Source organism: Accipiter gentilis, chromosome 21 (genome assembly GCF_929443795.1).
Source record: "Accipiter gentilis chromosome 21, bAccGen1.1, whole genome shotgun sequence".
NCBI lineage: Eukaryota > Metazoa > Chordata > Aves > Accipitriformes > Accipitridae > Astur > Astur gentilis.
Genome location: NC_064900.1, coordinates 11,389,459 through 11,411,203, shown reverse-complemented (window position 1 = coordinate 11,411,203; position 21,745 = coordinate 11,389,459). Strand labels below are relative to the sequence as shown.

General features: G+C 43.8%; 1 protein-coding gene across 1 annotated transcript in view; it reads left to right on the top strand.

Moving 5' to 3' along the window:
• The first annotated feature begins 17,328 nt into the window (after positions 1-17,328).
• Positions 17,329-21,745, top strand: part of MYH15 (myosin heavy chain 15) — a 48,996-nt gene continuing 44,579 nt past the window's right edge. Inside the window, exons 1-3 of the mRNA XM_049824316.1 lie at positions 17,329-17,433; positions 20,317-20,462; positions 21,553-21,656. Of these exons, the coding sequence (XP_049680273.1) occupies positions 20,372-20,462; positions 21,553-21,656 (195 nt within the window). The 5' untranslated portion in view covers positions 17,329-17,433; positions 20,317-20,371. The remainder of the gene's footprint in view (positions 17,434-20,316; positions 20,463-21,552; positions 21,657-21,745) is intronic.

Sequence of the window (21,745 nt, the reverse complement as noted above, 5' to 3'; positions counted from 1 at the left end):
CGTCATGTCCCTTCTGACATGTTGCCCTTTGACCTGGGATTAACTGATGGTCTTGGCTGAAAAGCTGGTGGTCAGCTGGAATATCTTGTCTTATTATGAATGATTCTTGTCAAGGGAGATCAGTAAGAAGAGCCAGCTAGATCCATCCATGTGTTTCATGCTCAGCATTAGTGTTGTGTATGTGATTAGAAACTCCATGTCTCCTCTTATGCCTGCATGGCTTTCGAACTGACCTATAAATGCAAGTTTGAGTCTAGGAGGTGGGGGTTGGGTTGGGTTATTCTTTGGTTGGTTGGTGGGGTTTTTATGGCTATTTGCTTTTGTCTGAAAACAGAAGCTTGGGAATTATGGGAGCCCTTACATACATTTATACCATTGATGTGTTTACAGTTTGTCTCCCTGACCCATTATTGTTGGGCTGTGTTGGGTTTTGAGCAAACATTGCAGCCACTTTACTCATAACAATAGATTTTTAAAAAAATATTTTTTTTGAGGATGTCTTTGGAAATGGAAATATACAAGTCTACTGGTATATCTCTATTAAAACTTTTGTGGTGTTTGCCCTGCTACCCCATCTTTTCAGGAGAATGTGTAAGAGCATCGCCGCATACTGCATTCTTCCTTCTGCCAGTATCTTCCCTTCTAAACAGAAAGTGTGTGGAGAAACCACTAAAAAGGGAAAACAATGTAACAAAACTAGTGGGGCAGCAGCTTTCTCCTTTAGCCTTATGTATTCTCAATGTTGACTGGGGAAGAAAACAAACAAAAAAGATAGTGTTGGGGGTAAGGCACCTGGCTGGGAGGAAAGAAATCTGGGTTCACCTACCACAGAACTTTAGCCTTGCAGTGCAGGCTCTGGCCTAGCTTGAAAAATGGACTGCATGGATAAAATTGGCCACAGTCTAGGCAAGAAGTCCTAATGGCAACAGGAAGTGTTCAACCTGGTTGTATCAAACATGCATAGTATTACACTTGTAAAACTGAATCCGAAGCTGTTAGGCTAATAGCTGAGCCTTTGCACAACCTTGAGGAAAGCAAATCATGAAAAAACTTTATTTAGTGTATGGGGCAGGAAGGAAGACGGTACAAAGCACCTTGAAGCATATCTGGGAATAATCTGAAGTATCTTTTCAGTCAGTACACAATCCCAGTCCTGAACACAGCATACTACGTGGGTGTGGGTGTGATACAAGCATCTGGGGCCCTTAAAGAAAGGAGAGACAAAACCAAGGACAACGTAATGTTACTCAGCAGCAGGCGTTGTAGCTCTTGTTGCTTAGATGGACTTTGAAAGCCCTGCTTGCTTTCAGGGCTTTAAAACATCTTTTCCTTCTAAAGCTCTGCATCAGAAATGAACTCTTCAGCGTTTGAGAAATGTGATGAAGGTGGCTTACGCATCCCTTATTGCAAAGTGGGAAGCCTAGGGAGACAGCCAGTGCAATTGGGTTTTTTTCTGTGAGACGTTCCCAGCACTGCTTATGCTCTGGGATAAGGAAAGGAGAGAGTGCAGGAAAAAGGGGAGATTGTGTCACCAGATCTTAAACAAATTGATAGGAGTGGAAAAATCCCAGATTTCCTTGGCTAAGCTACCGTAGTATAATAGTTGACTGCAGTTTTCTTTTAATGTGGTTGGCCTGTGATACAGAGTCTCTGTTCTAAGTCCAGACTGTGGGTTTGTCACTTAATACGTGCTGATTAAATTCTGTAGGATCCTGTTCCTTTGGGCCAAAGTATGTCTTTGAAAAGGTTATCTCTGCATGAGAACAAGCACCTCATACTGCTGGGATTTCCCACATAGCAGGGATGGCTAGCTCTTGATTTACCCATACATAGCTAAGCCTTCACATGAGAGAGCAAATACTGTATTAGTTAAATTTTTCTCAGAGTAACTGAGCTAACAATCTGGTTTAGGGTTTTGTGGTGTATTAAGTTATTAAAAACTAATTTTGTAAGTAAGCAGCTGTTGTTTTGGCTCAGTTTTACTTCAGAATAATCTATCTGGGTGTATTATTTGCTTATATTGATACTCAAGTGTTGCATTTCAGTTGTGTTTTACAGTACAGCCAGAATGTCCTATAACCTTTGAAGGAAATAGAAGGCTATTGTAATTTAAAAATCCAGAGGCTTCTGATAAGCCCCAGGCGAAAAAAAAATCCAGTGCTGCTCAGTTACAATATATTTTGTTTAATCTTGGTTGGAGGGTGGGGGCCATGGTCACAACCCATTTCTGCTTGCTTATGTCTTGTATCAAGTGCCTTAATTGTTTCCCTTTTTATCTTTTAAGGATAAAGCTTAGGAAAACATATTTGGGTTATTTTTATCATGTATCTAGCAATTGGAAGTGAGTCTAGTTTTAAAAGAAACCTTTAATTTTCTTACTTATATTCAGGATGAGGTGAACCAATACAACTTCTTTGTTGTGGCTTTTTAAGGCAGTGGGAAATCTCAGAGAGCTATTGTGTTCATTTCAGTATCATTTTAATGGTTTGCTTTAACACTGAAAAGCTCCTCGAATATGCTTCAAGGTATTGTGCTGTTGCCTTGCTTGTGTTCTGCAAAGACCAAGCAAATGCCTTTATGCCTTTCACTGGCAAGAGCAGAAGTCATTTTTATTGGAGGGGGGGGGGGGGGGGGGTTAATACGCAGGGGAACGGCATCTTCTCTGCGCGTGAGGCTGCTGTCACTCCTTCACCTGTTTAATGTCTGTGGCTGAAGTGCTGTATATTTTTAGGCATGGTGTGCTTAGAGAGCACAATCTTTGGGCTTGCTGATGCATGCTATCCTCCAAGGTGACTGTTCTCCCTCAGAGAGAGTTCCAGGCTACTCGCCTCTGTGGAGTGCCAGAATAGAGGTTGCTCCTGCCTCTCCCCGCATGAGCAAAACACGGCTGCGGCTTGTAACTGCTCAAACACGTGCTGCTGCTTAGACTGTGCTCGAACGCTTGTCTATGTCTGAAGAACCTTTGCCCGTATGTAGTTATTGAACAGATGAAGGTAAAATATCTAACGTATAGCCCTTCTCACTTATTCATTTCCATACCGTACTTATCATTACAGTATCTACATACAGTTACCTTCATGTTACCAACAGAGAATCAAGATGCAAATCGGGGTAAACTGCTAATTTGGGGCTCCTTGTGTGAGAAGTTGAAACCCTCTATTTGTTAGTACATAACACTTCATACATGCATGCACAGATGTGCTTTCTACAGCTCCCGAAAATGATTCTTGGCGGTTTTGGCTGCAGCCTTGGCATGCGGTACTTGCATGCGCTTCCACTCAGCATTTCCGTGCAAATCAGGGGGTTTCAACCTAGTTACACAGAAAATAAAACCAGTTATGGTGGTTGCCTATCTAAAAGTTGGTGTAAATGGCTTGCTTGCCATCACACAGGTACTTTGTGGTGAAGCCTTCTGGCATACTACTGCAGCAAGCAATTACCTGAGTCTTAAAATCTTCTTTCTTTTCCCACTTCTGACTCATACAGAAGGCAGCTTCTGCAACAGAGTGAAAAGGGACATGCAGACAGCAGTGTCTCCTTCACCACCTGACTTTGCCTTCCTCCCCACGCAGGCCTATCTCATGCAGAATGAGGCAGAGCCCCCAGGGGAAAAATAGCATCTAATCACATCACTGGAAGCAGAGCACTTACGCACGCAGGTGCTGGAGCGAGGTCGCACAGCCTCCAATTTTAGTTCTATTTCTGAAGCCTGGAGTACTCAAATGACATTTTTCCTTCCCCCCTTTCCCTCCTGCTCCCAAGCCTTGTTTATTATAAATCTAACTACTCAAGGCCTGATGATACTGTCATGTTTATTCATAAGCTGGTGAGAAGAAAGGATAGAAGCTAGACCTAAATTGCAGATACAATTTTATTAGCTTACCAAGTCTGCACACAAGGAGGATTGCTAGAGGGTGAAAAGCCTTTTGGCAAGTTCTGAGGTACAGTTCTCCAGGAGATAACTTCACTGTTTGGGGGGGGGGGGGTGATACTTGTTAAGCCTCCTCTATCTTAAAATCCTCTGGAGGTAAAAGTGATGTTTTATGTCAATAAGTCTCAGGTTAGAGGGAAAGTGTTTAAAATGTCAGTGTTTGAATTCTGTAAGAATTCTTCCGTTTCTCAGAACTTAAGGTAGAAAGTGATTACAGGAGAGATAGGATGAGTGGCACTAATCCTTGGGAAGTATTTTCCATTCATTGCAGTGTCAAAGTGTGATAAAAATTTTAGATCAGGTAGCTGAAGGTCTGGCATTAGTCTCTGTCTGTTGTTGAGTGATAACATTTTCCTGGATTTCTCCCAGACTCGTTAATCATCATCAGTCCCAGGCAAATCTAGCAAGGACGTGTGTTTGGGTGAGAACTCTGCTGGACTGAAGTATTAAACAATGACCATTCGTACCACTGATACAAACTGGTAATTTTTAGTTGGATAGTTACAATGATGCCTCACAACTTAGGGATAAGCTAAGGGATCCAGTGGGCTACTGATGCCAGCTGGGCTCTGGTAATTTCTGCACTTGTGCATAGCCGAAGGTAAAGTTAAGCTCAACAATTTACATCAAACCTGTTTTACTGCTGTCTAAAATAAGTTGCTTTCCACAGTTCATGCATACAGCCAGCTTTCCTTTCATTCAGTAAGGTACTGTGTAACAATTAAAAATATCAGAATAGCTTCGAACTTTTTCTTAGTCTCTACATATTATTCCTCTATGCAAAGGTCTGTGTAATCTCTTTAGTGCTTTCTGGGGAAGGAGGTGGGATTTTTCCCTTCTCCCAGAACAGGTCTGTAGTCTAAGCCACCATCTGAATCATTAATTTTATATATAAACACCATTACTTACTATAAAGAGCTCAACAACTAAAGTAGTACTTGCTGCATGTCCTTTGGGGGTAATCTTTGCTGCTTGGCTCAGGTCTTCACAGTACACATGTACTTCCTTCTTTGCAATGTTTTCATCTCCATAAAGGCGAAGAAAGGATGTGTTTATTTTTACCCATTTAGAAAGGGCTAAAGCTTAGATCAGATCTGGGACTTGAGTTTGGCACTCAGGTAGCAACACTTAACAAAGGCTGATGTAGGCAAGTGAAATTGGATTTTGTTATCTTGTGTTAAAGGCTCTGGCATGCTTGTATCTTTAAAACGTTAAAAGCTAAATGTCATCAGATTGAAGATTCTTTAGCAGGCACAATGCTAATGTGAATGCTAGCTACAAACCTATTTTGCTGTAAAACTCCATGAACTCAGTGAAAATGGTTTTCCAACACCTTAAAACTATTAATACCTTGACTGGGAAATTTGTTTGGAGGTATTACTGCACATCGATGTTGCATTTTTAATAACCCTGTTTCGCAAAGAGAATATTGGCTGGTTTATATAGACTCAAGTGAGTCGATAAGTGGGTAACAGATGCATGTGACGTGCTGGAAAACCACTTACAGAACAATAGCCAAGGTCACTCCGTGTCATTTCTGCAGCGTGTGGCAGAACTGCGGAGCCAGGTCTCCCTCACCTACTCTTCCAACCAGGAGAAATGTAAACTCCTCTTCAGACCCATGCATAAATAGATTGACTTCAGAAGAGAAGGAAGACTCAGTGGCAGGAGCTGGTTACTATGGCTATATGCATTACTCGCTCTAAATGGAGAAATCAAGCCAACAATCGCTGTATACATTAACTATATTTGTATATGAAGGAAGCTCATTGCCAGCAGCTGCGTGAAGGTGTCGTGCTGAAAATCCAACTTTGTTCGTGCCAGTCAAGGACTTAGTGACTTTCATGCATTGAAAGCAGTGCATACTGAAAGCAGTAAAACTTCTGCACTGTGGGATCGGGTCCTTTGTCCTCCTTAAGCCCTTGTTTTGCTCTATGCAAAAATGACCTCAGATTCCTCACCGCCGTGCCCCCAGAGATCATAGAACAGCCCAAGCTGGAAGGGACCTCAGAAGATCATCTGGTCCAACCTTTCGTGGGAAAGGGAGCCTAGATGAGATGATCTAGCACCTTGTCCAATTGCATCCTAAAGCCCTCCAGTGATGGGGGCTCTGCCATGTCCCTGGGGAGGTTGTTCCACTAAGGTGGAAACAGTATGTCATGATGCTGGCTTGGAAATTATGGAAGTGCGAGGTGGCCCAGGCTCTGGTGCACAGAACGTGACAAAAACAACTTCCACCCATGTTGGCTTCAGAGTCCAGCTTCTAGCCAGCTGCTAGCTTGTAGGACTGTCACCAGAGCCACTTTGTCAAATGGCATTGGAATTGATCGGTGAGGACAAAAGTAACTGTAGGCGGGGAGAGATCTACAGCGTCACCGCAGCCTTATTTTTGTTGGTTACAGATTTAAAAAAAAAAATGTTTTTCTTTCCTTTTTCAAGTTATCCACTGAAGCTAGTGTTTCTGTAGGGTACCTAGCAAATACAGTTCCCTTAATTTTTTGCAGGGGGCTGTCAGTGGCTGTCAGGGCTGGGTGTTGGTTTCCCCCTTCCTACAGTGCTGCACAAACAGGTAAGTGTTTGGTAGGTGAGGGGGATGAAGCTAAGGCTATTACCACCAAAGGCTCTGGCTTAAAGCTCTTGTTCCTGTCGCCAGTGCCCAGGTTTTCATACAAGTGCGAGCAGTGGACTTGGGTATTCTCGAGAGACAGTTTGTAGCTTGGAGCCCAAACTGATGGAGCACTTCTATTACCTGCTATCAGTTGTAGTTCCACTGTTAGGGCTGGGGGAGGTTTTTGCACGTAAAGTAGGGCCTGAATCTTTAATCTGAATGGAAAATAGAGCATATTTGCTGTAGATGTAAAGGCTTGCCTTTTGAAAATGGACTAGATTGTTGCAATCTGCAAATCTTTTAATTAGCCTGAGTTCAAATTAATTAAAAACTGTCATTTAAAGTATTAAGCGTTTGTGGGTTTTGCCGAGTTCTGAATGACCTTAATGGAATAAAACAGACACTTGGAACTTTCCAGATAATTAAAAATAATTGAAATAATCTGCCCACATGTATATGAAGAAATCAGCTAATAATTAAGCCAAGTTATTAGCTATGGCTGTATTTAATGTTACATATAGAGTACAGCCAGGCTAAAAAAATTCTTAAATAAGTCCACTGTGATCTCAGAGATAACACAACTTATTATCAGTCTTCTGCAGTGGCTGAAATGCCACTCTAATGGGGGAGAGGGCATGCATAAACTTTCACTGGTGGATTAACTGTTACTTAGCTTTAGTCTTTAAAGGTTAAATGGCTTAATGGTTGAGTGGCTTGTGTGTTTCCACTTGAAATGTCCCCCATACCACTGAAACCTTGCCTGCTGGTGGGAATGAGGGAGAACCACAGAGAACACCAGAAGTTTGGTGCTGGCAGGACTCAGAAAGTAGGTTCTTCACACCATTTCTTTGTATATGTTCTCCCTTTTTTTTTTTTTAGGAAAAAAAAAAAAAAAAAAAAAGCCCTAAGCCAGTTTTTTTAGTGCAAATTAAAAGCCAAACCTCTGAGTGGAATGGGCTGCTTTGTGAGGCTCCAGTCATGGAAAATAGGTGCAAGCCTCTTTAGAAGACTGACAACCACTGGTTGTCTTATGCTTCTCCAGTAGCTCTGCCCTTAAAATAGTGCTCTGCTCCTCCAGAAGGCCAGAAATCTGGTGCAGGAGCCCCAGCTGGTGCTCCTCGTTCAGTCTCCATGCAGTCATTTGAAACGGGAACTTCCTGAAGGGAGGAAAAGAAAAAAAGCCTGATAAAATGAATGAATGCTAGTGATTACTCATTCAATGAATTCAGAAAGGTGGAATCGGCTTTAAAAAAGCTTGCAGGAATACAAACACTCAGATGCCTTAGTCACAGTCTGCCCTCACTATACAGCAGCATTAAGACTTTTTGAACTCCCTAACTATATGTTTCTTATTTCAATTTAGTTGGATTTCTTTTTAGCTAATCTCGTAATTTCCTGGATCACTGATGCTTGGTTGGAGGTTAATGGCAGCATCGTTGTCTTGTTCCTAAGTGTAATTCTGTCCTTAATATGTATTTTTCTTCACGTTGAATACATAAATACTGGGCTGGATTTACTGAGCCTGGCTGATTGGAAATACTGTCGGTGCAGGAGGATGGTATATCCTCTGTGTATTTGCATTTTTAATACTAATGATCTGTTCTTATCATCAGTTTACGCAGAATTTTCAGCTTTTTCAGCTTTTCTTTTATTTAAGGGCCCTAATCCTTTATGGCTAGGAAGATACTCTCTTAGTAAGTGCTGGATTCCTTTTTTGGTATTTCCGATCTCTAAGGAAATTCTGATAGACATGGCAACTGCTGAACCTTGACAATGATGAATTATATGTCAGTTCTTAATACGTTTTGTCAGGTTGTAAAAACATCCAAGGTGATGTGTCCACCCTGCTGTTTCAACGAGGGGTTTGTTGTGGGGGAGGAAGGGGGCAACGTTGAAGACAGTAACGAAGGAAGGAAGAGCAAGTTTGAAACAATTTCTGCTAATTATTCTTTCTTGCCCATACGTGGTTGTCTTGGTTTGTAGATGCAGAGCCCCAAGCGATGAGCTCTCCTGGTGCTCTTCTGCCGTGCGCTTCCCCCAAGTCCAAAAAGAGAACGGTGTGGAGCGAGATTACGGGCTGGCTCCTAGATCACCTTGTCCTTAGGTGAGGGCAGGGAGAGAAAGGAGGTGATGCTAAGGAAAATTAAATTATATGAATAAGGTAAGGTGCGGCTGAACGGTTGTCTTTCGGCTTGCTCTTTGAACGCACGCCGCCGCGAGCAGCCGTGATGGGTGGCTGCGGTCCCGACGCCTGCCCTGGCGCACACGCGCTCTCCGCCATCAGCCCGTTGCTGCTCAGCTGGACAGTGGAAGTCGGACAGGAACCCCATCCAGTGAAAGAGCTCTGTGCAAAAATATCTTTCCTTTGCTAATACCTTTTCGCCTCTGGTTCTGATAACGGCGGTGGGAGACACTTAGTGGAAGTAGCTGGATTAAGGCGGGCATTGCTGACTCCCAGAGCTTGGCTGCTGTGAAGGGATTTGGACAGCCCTTTTTTCCATGTCATGACTTTATCAGTGATTTGGTGTCAGAGGTCTGGAGCTCAGCTCAGCGGAGCCCCGTGTGACAGGTCACACGTTGTTACTGCTAACAAACAGGCTGTGCTATGGGGAATAGGAAGAGAGTGGAAGATTTTGTTTCATTAGTCCTTTTGGAACCTCCTTTCCATAAGCTGTACAAAAGTGCTCATTCATACTTGGGTTTTTTTAATGCTCGTTAAAACACATCTTGAAACTGTAGTCTGAAAGAGCGTGTCCTTTCTGGTTACAAGAGTATTTGGGTGTTTTAGTTCTTTGAACTTTATTTGTACGCTGTGACCAAATCACTAAGACCTGTCTGCATTGCGTGGGCATGGGATAGAATTCTTGCCTAGCGTTGGACTCTGTCTTAATTGGCATCTGGTTTATTATTTCTGGGGAATGGATCTATATGTCTGCTTTCTGATTCTTTCTCTCATTCAGATAAATTCTACTGATTGGTCTCATACTCCAATTTGCATGTTTTTTTTACCCCAGGGCACAGACTCCCTGTGTGGCAATAGAAAACTAAGTAGTTCAGGTGTATTCAGGATAGTTTTCTGATTGCTGCCAGTAGCTAAAATTCAAGTCTGTGTGTCCAATGAAGAGTGAGCCAAATTTCCCTGAGCTGTAACTTGAAACATAATGGGCATTGCTATTATCTTTGAATGTATCTACCTATTCTGTTTTGAACACTAGTGCCACATAGTGCTATTGCTCCTTAAACTTTCAGTATCTAAAATCTGCCCCTCTCGTTCTTGATTCAGAATGAACTGGTTGGGCAAGAATGACTTGCCATTAGTTTTTACACAGGTAAGCTTCCTACTTTTTAAACCAAGTAAACATGAAAGAGACGACCCATCTGGTGAGAAGCCCGTCTTCCCATGGAGAAGAGTGGGACTTGCTCTGAGGGCACTGTCAAATTCTCACAGCCCTTGTGCCCGGTGGTTTTTCCTGGTCCAGCAAGCGTGATCACGAACAGACTGCGTAGTCCCTCTTCTTTGAAGGTAATCAGCTTTGTAACTCCACACAGAGAAAGCAGTGGGACTTAAGTGCCTTATTGTTTATATGGATGTAGCCCCTATTTTTGCCTCGATCAGCTTCCCTTTCCTAGAAAGGTGTTGTAATTTCTGTATCAGGGTGATTTTTTTTTTTTTTTTTTTCCTGAGGATGGATACATTGCAGATCTTGAATTATGAAGGTGTGTCAGTAATGGATGAATGTAAGTATCCAGACCATGCTAGCGATGCAATGGAAATCATCTCCACTTAAGTTCTGCAATCCCTCCTCTGCGGTTCTGGTGCACAACTGGGCGAGGATTGGAGGGGAGATTTTTCTGCTCTGGAAAATCCCTGTTCATCAGCTGCAGTACAACAAGAAGGACCAGAATTTCTGCCAGGACCAGTATATCTTGACCGGCAAGAGGCAGGATAATCAAACTTAAAAAATAAAGCTTCCTTTTATTTTTTTCCATAGCGTATTTTCATACCCCAAAATAGCCTATATTTTTGTCAAAGTTCTGTGTTAAATTTTGCAGCTAAGCCTTCTGCTGTAAATTTTGATTCTCTGAACAACATCGGTGATGATTTAAAAGAAAATTATATACATCTTTCTATAGCTATAGAAATAAAAATATTATTTTATTGCCCTGCAGGAGTTATTGTTAGGATTCCATTCTCTCCTCTAGCAGAGGCAAGGCAAAGGCACTGGACCTGCAGAACAGCATTTGGAAAGGTGAGATGAATAACCGTCTGCATCCACAGGGCAGTACAGCAATAGCTTTTCAATCAAGACTGTTCCAAAATGCTTTTTCGGTGAATAGGCTTGAATACCTGGAGCTGCTGGTGAGAAGTTTCCGTGGGATGGGCTGGATAGATCAAAACCTGAGGTTTTTCTGTCGAGTGAGTTTTGATGAAAATTTAACATATTACTCAACAGCTGGGCTGGTGGTCCTGTCAAATGAGCTGTTTGGCATTTTCATGCTGCTGAGCTACTGGTATTTAAAGTGAAGCTTCAGAGGCCCCCACTGAGGCAGGCACATTTTCCATTCTTGCTCGGTGTTTTTACAGCGATCTAGCTTTGCATCATCATACCAGAGGTGTTATTTCATTTCTTCTTACTCTTTCTTTTTTTTCAGACCATTTTGTGAGATCTAAAAATGTGGATGTGGCAGGTACTTTGGCTTTGCGCAATATGCTTTGTGTAAGCGTATAATTTTACCGTATGTTTTTCCCCATCTCCTTCATTTTTCCCCTATAAAGACAAAATGTTTATTTCAGTTACAAAACCAGACATTTAAAATCGATTCTGTTACAACAGGAATAGCTGCTGCTGGGGAGCCGGTGTGACTCTGAAGAGAGTTAATGCCTGTAACCTCACTGGAAATCTCAGCTGCTGTGGCAAAGGAGGTCCTCCTCCGCAAAGGCACTGCCCGGCCGGTCTCGGCGATGGTCTCTCGGTGGGTTTTGGTCTAGATACGTAGCATAGCCTATCTCCGAAGGGCTCTGTGGGTTTCTCTGGGTGGTCCTTCCTCACCGCGGCCTCCCCGACTTTCTCTCCTGTCTCTGCCCTCCCCAAAACCGTGCTGAAGCGGTGGGAGCGCGCAGCAGCCCAGCGTGCTGCAGCTCACCCCTGAACGATCTCGCCCCGCCGTCCCTTTTCAGAAATTAATCTGGGGTTAGGCACGACGTGCTCGTCCAGCAAAATAAAAACGCCCCGCGCAGAGAAGAGGCTGAGCCTCCACGGCAAAAGTTCGTTTTAGCTAGTATTGCGCTGTAAGCGTGGAGCATCGTAGCCGGCAGGGGAGAGGCTAGAAAATAAACATGTTTGCACATTTGTGAATCTCTATACATGTGTGTATATAGATGTTTAGATATACACACAGACATATAACTATACACATGCGTGTGTTTATATATATTTATATGCACACACCAGCCATTCTCTCCAGAGCGCTGCTGCTGGAGAGAGGGATGTCATGTCCATTTTTGGAGGTGTTTAAATTCGGCTGACAAGAAGCATCAAATCATTAGACCATGTGAGAAGCAGAGACTTGTGCTTTTTCGAGCTCATGGTAGAAAGTAATACCTCTGGAAATAGATTTTCTTTAAAAACTCGCCTTATTTTTTCAAGGAGCTTTGCCGACTGAGTTTCCTGGCGGAGGTGACCAGCTTGGCGTAGCTGTGCATGGAAAGAAACAGCATCTTGTCTTTGCTTTACAGAATGTAAATGCTGCAAAACTCACACAGTCTGCTTCCTGCAGCGCCTTCTTGCTATTTAGTGTCGTGCCAATCACATTGGGTTTATTCTGTCGGCGCTTGCAATGTTAATAAAGTATTCCCCCCGTGGCAATTATTTCACCAATTAAACTGCCACTGCATTTTTTAGTATAGTTTGCAGCTGGCATAAGGTAAACACAACATAGCAAACAATCCTTGACAGAAAGTCTAGTTATGGCTCAGAGTTACAGAAGCAAAAAATTGAAAAATCGTTTGCGTCTAAGAAGGCATGAATATTTTTCCTTTCTTTCCCCCTCATCTCCTCTGAAAAATAAACTTCCACGGCAGCAAAGCCAGGCGATCAGCAAGGTCTGTACCGACCTCTGCCCATACCTGAAAGGCAGGCTCTGAATCCTTGAAGCTGAAATGTAAAAAAGGCAAAGAAAGGCAGGTTGTCTTGCAGGAGCTTGGCACCGGCAGCTAGAATATGTTGTGTCTGAAGGCCTAGGAGTATTTTAGGGTAGTGCTGCCTATTGAAATGGAAATGTGGTTTTCAGGCTGCTTGAGCAGAGAGAGTGTATCCTAGTCACAGGCTGAAGTAGGGGTAATGAAGTACCCCCTGTCTTTGAAGCCAGATTGCGTAATACAAACCCTAGAGAGACATGTATGGATTTTTATCCCCCCCAAGGCTAAAATACTTCTGACTATTAGCTTCAGAAGGGCATAATAGAATTGGTGAATGGGCTATGGTAATTCTAATGACGTGCTGTGCAAAAAAAATGCATAGTTAATGAATACTGAAAAGATTAACCTGAACTACTTACATGCATTATTAGAGCTTTAACTCCCTCCCTTGCCCCAGTGGTTATGGATAATACAGAGCAGTTTAAGGTGGGGGAAAAGAACCTCAAGACTTGCTAATGGCAATTAGGGTATGTGAAAGTTGGGAAAAGGATGCGCAGCAATTCTGAAAACGTGCCATTACATACTCTCTGACCTGATGGGCAGGGTGGGATGCTCAAGATTGTTGGAGACTGAAAACTTTTTGCGGGTGGGTGTAGGAACGTCAGCTTTTAGAGAGGGAAGAGTGAGAAGGCGCATGACAAAAACCTTCTTTGCCTTCCCTGGTGCATCTCCAGAGCCAAAGGCCTGAGACCATTTGTTTAACTAGGCTCACTTTTTACTGTTTTCACCTCGCTATTTTTCTTAGGGCTGTGAGTCAGTTTGAGATTGATTTATCAGTGCTGTTAATCTGCTCTCAAAGCACTGTCAGTCTCGCTCCCAGAAGCTGAGCTCTCCCATTAAAACCCTGACCTATTTAAACGTTCTTAAGATACCATAATGATCAGATGTCAGCAGGGGAGAGGCAGCAATGACAGCTCTGAAATGTTTATTATCCTAGCCCGGGTTAGGAGGGGAGGGTGCTGATGCAGCCCGGAGCTTGGCGCTTGGCACGGGATGAGAGGAGCCAGCGCAGCCGAGGGACGGACGCTGCTCTGCGCTACCACGCTAATAAGATCGGCTACTCTCCTCTTGCGATTTCGTGGGTTAATTCTACGCCGTCACCGGCGATTTCAAGTTGTTCAAAGAGGGAAGAGGTATTCTGTTTCAGGGGTCTGCATACTGATAGCAATAGATCATGGATTTCAGTGGCTTAAAGGGCACTTAAAACATTTTTGGTGGCTTAGAAATTATTTCCCCGGGCATGTTTGCGTGAAAGCAGATGCTTTCCATAGAGAAATAATTTAAATTTCCTTTATGCTATCGCACCACACAGTAGCTATCGGCAAAGAATTAATTGGAGGAAAGTATTTAAAAGAGGCATGAACAGAAGCTCCATGGCGATACCTCTTCAGGTTGCAGACGCTTGCGTCCACTGCCTAGCGTGTGCACTGCGGCAGGGGGAGCACAAAGGCTTGCAGAAACCTGAAGATCTCCAGTTCTAACATTGTGAATCTAGCTGTCATAAACACACTTTAAATGTACTGTGTAGTGCCAGTTTTCTCATCCTTTAAAGACGTAGCAGAGTGCGAGTATTCTTAAAGCTAAGCTTCTCTCCCCCTCCAATTTCTCCTTGGGGCATCAACGGCTTGAAGAATTAAACTGTAATTCTTCACAAGAGAAAATACATCCACTCGTACAGAATAGGCCCGGATTTGCTGCTGGGTATGATGTTCACATTTTTCTTCCGCCAAAACTATTCCCATGTCAATGACCTTTCTCTTTCAAAGAGCATCTGACTAGATCATTCTGGCTCTTTCCCATTTGTCCTTTAAACAGAGACTGCAACAGCAGCAGGGACCAGTGACCAAAAAACCCTCCGAGGTAAATAATAGGTTCTCAATCTCTTTAGATGAGATCCCTCTCGCAGAGAGACAGTCTTTCTGCTTGCTTATGGAGCAGTCCAGAGGATCCTGACTCAGAAGACCCTTTCTCCAAACATCTGTATCTTGAACTACTGTCCTTCTATCTCATTGATCTTGCTTTTTCAGAGTGCCAGGTTATTACCGTGCACGTTTTATTAAGAGTAGTCTGAAGGCCAGCTTTCAACAAAACACAGTGGGCTGGTCGATCTTTTTTCCTAAGAAAATAGAGAGAGTTCATAACTGGGCTTTTACGGATCCCAGGTGCCAACTTTTCTATATAAGACTACAATATTGACACTATCTGTGTCTAGAGCTGATAAACCTTAATGCATTCCTTTCCAATATGTAATGTTATTAAAAATAGGTTAGTCACAAGGGCTTCTTATCAAAGTCCCTTGTTTCCCTAGAAACGGTGACCAGCATTAACCTTTCTAAAAGTAGCCTCTGCGAGAGACAAATGTCTTTGGTTGCCACCATTACAAATTTAATCTCAGGGAAATGTGCTGCAAATTCTGGTTCGTATTAAAAGAAAGCAAATAAACTCCAGAAAGGTGGGAATAACATGTGCAGTATCAATTCACATCAGGCTAGCAAGGAAAATAAACTGATCATGTTTGAACCAGTGCTGGGTGTGTCCCTTTCTAAGTGAGACAAGCATTGAAATTGCATTGGCATCAGCTACAGAAACAGTTGTTTGCAGCCCCAAAAAAGAAAAGGGAGGCGTGGGAGCAAGATTGTAGTGTTCATGCAGGACTGATGAAAGCTGAATATTTGCAGAACAGAAAAAACGTAAGCGATAACAGCATATTTGGAAAAAGATGCCTCCTTCTAAGCAAAGTAGGTGGCAACAGGAATATTGTGTTTAGAAGTAAAGCTACTGGCAATGTGAGAGAGGAGCAGGAGGCAGAGAACATCAGTTCTACCTGATGGTTATACCCTCGTGGCATGAAATAATCGTATTCTCAGTCTTCACAGCAGATTAACAGCATCCATAAACCTTGGTGATGCACGCAATTTACCTTGTCCCAAATTACACGATCAGGATTGGCTGCTTGAGCTTTACACGATCACTCACTGTTCAAAGCAGCTGAGATCACTAGCTCTATTTTCTTTTTCACCAGATATAAAGCAAAAAGGTGATGAGTTCGATCCGACATCAACATACATCCGTGCTGCGGGGCACCGAGCCCCTCTAAAGCAGCAGGCTGGGAGGGGTGGGAAGCGATTCTGGTTTGTGGAAACGAGCGAGAAGAGTGCGACAGCCGGTCGAGTGCTGGAGCGTGACACGCACCGCTTGTTTCCAGCTCAAGCGCGGGCTCCTGTCACGGATGTATCCAGACCAGGGCTGAAAGCTTCACCCCTAGATTTAGCAGAGGCCCCTCTTCTCAACTTCAGTCTGCCTGGAGGTGGGCATGTCTCTAGCAGAGCAGTAGTGATTCTTTGCCTCTTGGTTGCATTCCCCAAATGCTAAAAATACCAGGTTACTAAAGCACTCAGATCCTCAGACCTGCCACACCAATCTCCTGTCTTTGAGTCTATCGCTTCCATAAATTCCTCTGTTTCTTACAAACCAACGTTGCCTGTGCAACCTGTCACTGTCCAGTCATTAGGACAACAGCTTTAAAAATAGCAGGCTCGGTATGCAAACGTTTTTCTTCTTGCCTGGGCACAAACCAAACCACTTGCTCTTGTGGCTATCTAAGAATTCAACAAAGCTGTGGATAAGCTCCCTCCCTGCTCCCTCTTCCTTCCTTGGAATAGAGTTTTCTAAAGCCCTAATACATTGTCTTCCCTTGTGTCCAACAAGCATTATCTGCAATATTTATTTTCCTTTGTGCTTTTATATTCAGTTTATGCTAAAACCAAAGGAAACCTATGTATCTGCCCATGCTGGTAAAAGCAAATCAATCTGGATGTGTCAGTTGCTTTGCTATTTATGGGTTGAAGTGAAATGAGACCTGAGTTACTTATGGTGCTTGTTTTACAGGAAAAATGAGTGTACAATAAGAAGGCCAGACATTGCCTAAACTTGGTCTCATAAATGAGTTTTCCTGAAGCAAAGCATTCACTAAAATTGATGCCTACTTTGTTCATTATCTGTGATTCACTTTTCAGGCAGAATCAATATATTCTTAAATTTCTTCGCTGTCTTGCCTTGTTCATAAACTGGGGAATACTCGTGTATCCCAAACCTTAGCCTATAGGCTTGGATTTTAAACCTCTGGGGTTTAAAATCCCCCTGAGAAGGGGATTTAAAGCTCTTGACTGGAATGTGAGAACTCACATCCTAGCTTTGTTGCTCGATGGCAGTTTGGCTCACGTAACCAAATTCCCTTTATAATCTCCTGTCCCTCGTGCAAGAAGTTTTGATTTTCATATTCTAGGTGAGTTATGCCTGAATAGTCTTAGTTTCCACCTCCCCCACCCCCCCCAAGCCCATGGTCGTTAAGTTCCGAGGCACTTGGAAAAGCAATACTTGCCCCTGTGAAAACACAGAAGCAGGAAAAGCTTCTTCCATGAAGTCATGAAGCAAGAATGGTGTGGCGAGGGGCAGGCGACCAGGAGCGTGCCGCTCCCCACTGACATTCCTGCCCCCCCCCCTCCCCTTCGCCGGGGCACAGCCACACGTGTCCCCTCCTCGGGCATTGTCTCCTCACCCGGGATCCGGCGGACAAATATAGGCATGGAGGAAAACTGCTGATGCCTTTAAACAGTTATCACCAGTGACCTTGGGATAGGGACATATAAAGTCTGGACCAAGTGGAGTCGTGACACTTTCTGTGTGCTCTCCAGGGTGAGTACCAACCTCTCTCACTTTTAAATGCGGGTAGCCAGTCGTGCTCTAACACTGTACCGTGGTTTTGATGGGACTAAGGTTTTCACGTGGCTTAAGATTTTAGCAGTAATATCGCTAAACATATAGCCTGTGTTAGTCATCCTAGGGTGCTGCTCGACTGCTAGCATGGCAAATACATGTTTCTTCTCTAACATCAGCGCACTCATTTAGACGGCTAGAATAACCACTTTGGAAAGTTGTCAGGTCCCTTGTAATTCTGCGTCTGGGTGGACTGATTAGCCACTACTTGCAAGTCATATTTTCTGTATTCTCTATCATCTGCGAGAGGTGGTGGCATATGCAGTTTGCAGTTTTAAGCAGCTCGTTGGTCCAAGGAGTTCTTTAATCCAACCTGAGTTACAACCCTTGGAGAATTTACGGGGTTCCCTTTCAAGGACAGGCGATGCCTGCTCTCGTTACTATTGCAGACCAGCCGTTAACACTACAGCAGCTCTTCCAACAGCCCCAGCAAAGACAGACGAGGTCCCTCCTTTCCACGTCTGAACGCACCACCAAATTGTTGGGGTCCTGGGCATGCCACTTAACTTTGTGTAATAATATTGGCTTTCTACAGGGAGTAGGTGTTTTCAAGGATGTTCCAAAGTTCACGCACAAGGGCTGGCTCTTTTTGTTGTTAGCTAGAACAGACTGAAAGGAAAGCGAACACCTTCAGCTCTGCCTCGTCTTTCCTGACCATACTGCCCTTTAAAAATAATCCTACGACCATAAACTAAACAACATTTCCAATTTCTCGTATCTGGCGTCGAGTTCTCTGCAGCCACAAGGTGTGAGCTGCCTGGGCTGACCTCTGTTGTAACTCCAAGCACAAGAGATTGCTGAAGAAAAAGGGATTCTCTCCCAGCTGCTGTAGTGCTGCTTTATACCATAACGTGCTTGCCCTAGTGGTTTGCCCCGAATATATATGGAAAAAACCCCATAAGGGCTAAGAAGCTGATAGGTGAGTAACTGTCCCTAAGAGGTCTGCAAACGGAGCTCGGTTGCACAGAAGCGGTTTAGAGCACTTTAGTGCGTATTAGGACTTGTGAGAATCTGTCCAGACTCCTACAGATTAACACTGGAGTGGCTGCTCTGGCATTTGCACGTTTGATGTGAAATGACACTTACATGCTCTAACGCTGTTCTGTTTAAACGTATGAACTGATGTAACTTCATCGCTCCACCGGAGCTAAGACGCATTCCCCATGGGAAAGAGAGTTTGCCATGCTAGTTTTCAGTTGTGCCTCCAGTTGGGAGTTTTGCCCAGATGATGTTAAAATAATTGGCGATAGTTGTGCTTATGTAGGCCCTTAATCTTTAAAAAGGAAAAAAGTTAAGGCTAGTTCTGAGGAAGAAAGTTTTTGCTCTACAGCAACAAGACAGAAGGTCTCAAGCTTGTACTGCAGCAGCAGGAGAGGGCTGAATGTAAAACTTTTGGCAGCTCTCCTGTCTTAGGGCTTTACATTCCCCAGGAGGAATGTGTTGGAAAAAAAAACAACTGCCTTAGTTAATTAAGAGTTTTTATCCCTACCACGATTTTGTTAGAAAGAAATTGAATTAAATTTTAAAAGACTACAGTGTCTGTCTTGATAGGGCTCTTGAAAATTTATCCAGCTGCTCTGGATATCGCACAGTAAATAAAATAAGGGAAGCGGTAATATCTGAGGGTCACTTGTACAGCTTTGAATAGGAATCAAATGGTGTCTTGACTTTAAAGAAAAAAAATTTGGAATTCTTAAATCGCATGTGTGTGTCTACGCCTTTTAGCAGTGGAACTTCTTTTAGACATTATCTGGACAGCACCCTGAGTGTTTTACATGTCTGTGTGTGTAAGTATTTATACGTGTGTGTGTGTGTGTGTATAAAAAAACCCAAAAACATATCTGTACAATCACTTTAGAGAGTACATAACAATCAAATTAATTGCTTGGCAGTACAAACCCAGCAAATCAGTCTCACTTACATCCCTGTCTCCTGCCCTCTCTTTCATGATAAAAGGCTCCTAAACACCGTGGCCTTGTCATTTGAGAAAACAAGTGTAGGTATTAAGCTGGATTAATAGGATCCCATCAACCTAAAAACCCATGAAGCCGTTGCACCAATACTGCAGATACACTTGCCCTCTGGCATGCCTTGCTGCAGGGGGATACCCAAGCTGGTGAATTCGGAGGTACCAGCAACTTGAGAAGTTGCACCAGCGCAGGACGTCCCCGAGCGGTGTTAGTCCTGGGTGTTATAACACGCTAATTCCTGTGATCAGAGGAGCGTGCTGCAGGTAGCAGAGCTGTTTCCAGCTCCGGTGCTGGCTTTCTCCAGCACAAACGTACCTACCTGGAGCTGCACCAAGGGTGTAACGCGCTGCCTTGCAGCAGTTCTCGGTGTGCAGCAGTGAAGTTTTGCTCCATGACTCCCAGAAAACACCTGCCTGGGATGATGCTTGAGGAGCACAGCCCCAGGGAGATGTGCTGGAGAGCATATGCCTGCTCCAGGCAAATTTGAAAGGGGCCAGAAGAGGCCCCTGCTAAGTGGTTTTTAAAATCACAGCTTCGAGTGGCCCATTTTATCTCCTGCTCTTAAGCACCATTTGTGCCACAAAGAAGAGATTAAATTCTCCCGTGGAGATGACTGTGATCCATGTCGAGGTTTTGAACCACACAGGATCTGGCTGGCTTTAAATAAGCTGAGCCAGGGAAGGGTTTAACTAAGGGTGCGGCGTAGCCCCAAATCTGTTTTAGGTGTTTGCATTTCAAATTAATCATCCCTGTGATCACCCACCTGCCACATTGTGCCGAGTGTTTTGTATTGCCTCGAAATAGATTATTTCCCCCCCCCTTTCTTCGGTAGGCCAGGTCCCTTTCTTTTTCCTCTTTGAGCTGTGCCACCTTGAACCCTTGCCAAGATGATGGACATGTCGGAATTCGGGGAGGCTGCTCCCTTCCTCCGAAAGAGCGAGAAGGAGCTGATGATGGCCCAGACCGTTGCCTTCGACGGTGAGTCGCAGTACCCTTTATGCTGCCGGTGGCCGGTTAAGAGGGATAAGGGTTACATCCAAGTGCAGTTGCGGGAATGCAGAGCCAAGCAGGATGCAAAGCCTCTGTTGTCGTTGCTGTGCTGCTGCTCCTGTTCGGGGTAGCTGGTTCTACCAAGTTCTAGTTTCTTTCTTCTGCAAAGCCATTAAAACCCCCCAGGCAGTGCTAAATAGAAATAATCTATCAATTCATGGGAAGTAAGTAAGTAACTAGGTTTAGAAGCAAGGCGTATTAGTACTGCTCTCACTTCTTTGTCCGCTTGAAAGAAAAACACCACCCATTGACGTTCCTGTAACACGAGATTCTGCGGCCCGACTAGAAGTCTCGTTATGTTGTACCTGCACATCAGTTTGATTTGCAGGCTGTATGACAACCTGATGTTAGCTTTTAGTTTACCATAATTTATTTTTCATGAAATGGATTTGTATGAGCTCTGAAGTATAGTAGCAAATATAAATACACCAATAACGGCAGCGTTTTGCTATTCAGAATAGTAGCTGTAACTAAAGACCTATAGTCTAGTGCAGCTACTCCAAAATCTAAAAAGCTGCATACATCAGTCAATGTGAGTTATTAACATTGCTGTTTTTCAAGACAAACCTCAGAAGAATGTGCAGGAATAAGCTTAAATCTGATAGCTGGCAGGCAAATAATGTGGGCTGAATTCCATGCTCAGATCGCAATTTTCTCTGTGACTTCTCAGCAAACGCCTTAATTTAGGCTTGGATCTCAGTTCCTCCATCTGCACCCTGGTGATAATGATTATGGATTTCCCGTGGAGGCTGAGGCTTAGCCAGCATTTGTGAAATATTTTGACACCTTGTGTTGGAAGGATCTAGGGGAAGCCAAGGGGTAGTTTCAAAGGGGAGACATTTGGGAACCCTACGCCTTCTGCTTTGGCAGGCAGCTCCCCAGCACTGCCGATCCGCGGTGGTCCCAGAGGTTTTGCGTCGTTTCTGCGGGGAAGAAGTAGCCCGGCAATCTCGCGTGGTCGGGCACGGTGTCACTGTTTGACGAAGGCTGTGAACCCTCGGTCTCCTTAATTTCACAGGGAAGAAGAAATGTTGGGTTCCCGATGAAAAGAAGGCTTACGTGGAAGCTGAAATTACAGAAAGCAGCGGTGGCAAAGTGACTGTGGAGACAACAGATGGAAGGGTACAGCACTGGTTTTGTCTGATCCGTGCCTGACGAGGCCAGAGCAGCGAGCTCCAGAAATTACCTGTCCCGCTTTAAGTTCAGTTGCC